At 42.1% G+C, this 3,493-nt stretch overlaps 1 protein-coding gene across 1 annotated transcript in view; it reads left to right on the forward strand.

Moving 5' to 3' along the window:
- LOC104998598 (G2/mitotic-specific cyclin-B3-like) overlaps window positions 1–3,493 on the forward strand; it is a 45,750-nt gene that overhangs the window by 15,543 nt on the left and 26,714 nt on the right. The window contains exons 2-3 of the mRNA XM_010853855.1: window positions 336–466; window positions 2,230–3,477. Coding sequence (XP_010852157.1) covers window positions 336–466; window positions 2,230–3,477 — 1,379 coding nt within the window. The remainder of the gene's footprint in view (window positions 1–335; window positions 467–2,229; window positions 3,478–3,493) is intronic.

Below are 3,493 nucleotides of genomic sequence, written 5' to 3' on the forward strand. Positions count from 1 at the left end.
AATCTGAGTGAACTCCGGGAGTTGGTGATGGATAGGGAGGCCTGGCGTGCTGCGATTCATGGGGTCGCAAAGAGTTGGACACAACTGAGCAACTGTACTGAACCGAACCAGGACTATTGTACCGCTAGCTTCCATCATGATTAGTTGGCACCAGAACCATACTGGTTGAGAGATATTTTGATTGGTGTTTCTGAAAACACTCAAACAAGGCGTCCAGGGTGAGGACGTGGGTCAGGACTTTCCTATAAGAACCACTTTCTGAATAATTAGAAGTTTTCTCTCTCCATTTCCTTGTTTCCTTCTCCTGATCACCACCCCCCACCTTTTTTTTTCAGGCTCCTCAAAGTCAACCTGTCCAGCCCAAGAAGGAAGCCAATAATGAGTTTGTTAAAGATACTTCCAAGAAGAGAAACAGGAACACATCTGCTAATAGGTTGCCTGAAAACAATAAGATGAATATAAAAAGGTGAGTAGAGGGAACTCAGATGGCATTGCTTTAGATGTTAAAGGAGAGGGAGTGACATCCTTTTGACTGCCTTTTGTTCCCATTGAGAACATTGTTAGTGAGCCACAGTGGTGAGTACTATATTAACCCTGGGTGCTTAGATGGTCTAAGTTGCTAAAGAATTTCAGGCCTCTTGTCTCTCCCTCCCTCCCTCCCTCTGCCCCTCACCCCCATGTTGTGTGCATATTGAAAGAGCTGTTGTCGTTGAGGAATTTGCCAAGAGATCTTGTGTTCATATTTTCTCTCTTTTGGTGATTCAGTCCCTGATTAAGCAAGTCTGGTCTCGAGCCAATTTTCAGGGGATTCTCAGCAGCTGATTAATAGCTTGCCAGTCTGCTTATCCCATAAGAAGCCTTAGGGGGAGGCTTATTTCTTGTTACTCTAGAGAAATTACTGTCTCCTTAGGCCAAAAATGTGTATTTTCCAGCTGTTTTTAGGGAACTGATCACAGGTTCTGCAAGTAGATATGAGTATTCTCACCTAGGATTTGGGAAAAAGGATTTACTCCTAGGAAAACTTTTATTGGAAGAAGAGTTAGAAAGTGGAGTAAGACCTTTCTATATCTTTTCCTATTCCAGTGGGAATTACTTCTTTTAGGAAGAATAGATTTCCCAGTCCCCCTTTCTGTCTTCCTCCCCACCCCTTCCCAGCTCCAGACACCCACCAGTCTACTATCTGTTATGGATATACCTCTGTGGATATGTCTTCTCTGGATGATTCATATAAATGGAATCATATAATATCTAGTTTTTTTGAGGTACTTTTGTTCAGATCGATCATATTTACCAATAATTCTCTTTTCTTGTTCTGATTTTTAGTCATCCAGTGATTTGGTCACACCAGGTTAATCATTCTAATTGAAGTGCAGTCCTATTCAAAACAAAGCTTTGCATCTGACACATGTCAACAAATGTTTATTTTGGTCTTTTTATTACCTTCACTGGGAAAGCATCTTGTGAATGGCCTAGGGTGAAGGGAATATGATTAGATACCATGAGCATTAAGTACCAGACCAACTTTCTCTTATAAGCTTTCATAAGCCTTTTATAAGCCTCTCTCTTATAATCCTCTCTCATAAGCCTGAAACAATATTAATTTCAATCTGAATTTCACCAGATGTCTAGTGCTGATAGACAAAGACAAATGCAGCTAGTGAGAGAAACTGATACATAAGCAAATCACTCATACAATGTGCTAAGTATTATAATAAAAGCCTTTTTATATAAATAAAGGTAATAAGTCATATATGAAAAAGCAAGATAAGGATTTCAGGGGGAATTTTTTTAAGAAAAGTGTGAGGACCTAGATCATAGAAACTATACACTATGCTACTTAGTAGATTTACTGTGTTACCCATTGATTTTTACCCTCTAGTCTGTCTCTTGGGGTTGCAGTCCTTTCCCTTTCCATACATTTAGTAAGTGTAGTGACAAAATGTAGTGAACACTTCCCTGGTGGCTCAGATGGTAAAGTGTCTGCCTACAATGCAGGAGACCTGGGTTTGATCCCTGGGTCGGGAAGATCCCCTGGAGAAGGAAATGGCAACTCACTCCAGCATTCTTGCCTCGAAAATCCCACAGACGGAGGAGCCTAGTAGGGTACAGTCCACGGGGTCGCAAAGAGTCAGACATGACTGAGCGACTTCACTTCAGTGACAAAATGAAATGATAGGTAAGGATTCTAGGAACTACATTCTTCTCACCCAGACTTTGTTTCCTTTGCAGATGTAAGGTAGAACTCTCACCAATAGTAGTGTCAACCACCATGATGCCAAACATTATAGATAATCTGCTCACTCTGGGTATGTCTACCAGCTCCAAGACACCCAATACTGAGGAAGCATCTCTTTTCAAAGAGCCATTCATTTTAAAAGAGGAACCCACTTCTGAGGATGCAGTCCTCATGAAGAGGTCATTATCTTCAAAGAAGTGCACAGATCAGGGGGTAGTGTCCCTCTTGCAGAAGCCACTGTCCTTGCAGGGGAAGAGTGACAGTGATGTTGTACAGCCAATGATTTTTGGGAAGAAGTGTAAAACCGAGGAGACAGCCATCACCAACAGGACATTATCCTTAAAGAATATGTGCCCATATCAGGGAAAGCAGTCCTGCTCAGGGGAGGAGTTGGCCTTGCACGATGTCAGTGTTGAAGAGGATTCTTCCTTTATGGAGCTCCAGAATGTTAGGAAGAAGCCTAAAACTGAGGAAGCAACCTTCACCAACCCATTATCATCTTTAAACAAAAAGTATACCACTCAGAGGAAGATGTCCTGTAGGAAAAATCCTCTAGTACTGCAGAAGACCACCTCTGAAGAAAAGCCACTTACTAAGGAGTCTTTTAAGAGAAAGCCTACTGCTGAGAAGGAGTCCTTTTTCCAGGAACCACCTGCATTGCAAGAGAAGCACACCTCTGAACAAGAAATATCCATCTTGAAGAAATCATTGGCCTTTCAGGAGAAGATTGACACTGAAGACAAATCACTTTTTAAGGAACCATTGGCTTTTAAGAAGCAATCTACCACTGAGGAGACAACCTTCACCATGAGGCCATTACCTTTAAATAAAGAGTGTACTACTCAGAGGAAGAGGAAGATGACCTACTCGAAGACGACCACCTCTGGAGAGAATGCACTCATTAGCCAGTTGCTGTCCTTTAAAAAGAAGCCGACCCCTAAGGAGGAGTCCCTCTTCCAGGACCTCTCAGTGTTGGAAGAGAAGCATACTGATGATGGAGCAGTGACACTTGTGAAGAAGCCATGGGCATTGCAGAAGAAAGATGATGAAGATGATTTTCTTATGGAGCCACTTTCCTTTAGGAAGACTCATACTACTAAGGAGGCAACACTCCCCAAGAAGCCACTACTTTTAAAGAGGAAGTGTACTACTCAGGAGAAGATGTACCACTTGAAGAAGCCACTAGTATTGCAGAAGGTCACATCTGAAGAGAAGTCACTCGTTAAGGAGCCATTACCCTTTAAGAAGCCGCCTACT

Source organism: Bison bison, unplaced genomic scaffold (assembly GCF_000754665.1).
Source record: "Bison bison bison isolate TAMUID 2011002044 unplaced genomic scaffold, Bison_UMD1.0 scf7180017864331, whole genome shotgun sequence".
NCBI classification, from domain to species: domain Eukaryota; kingdom Metazoa; phylum Chordata; class Mammalia; order Artiodactyla; family Bovidae; genus Bison; species Bison bison.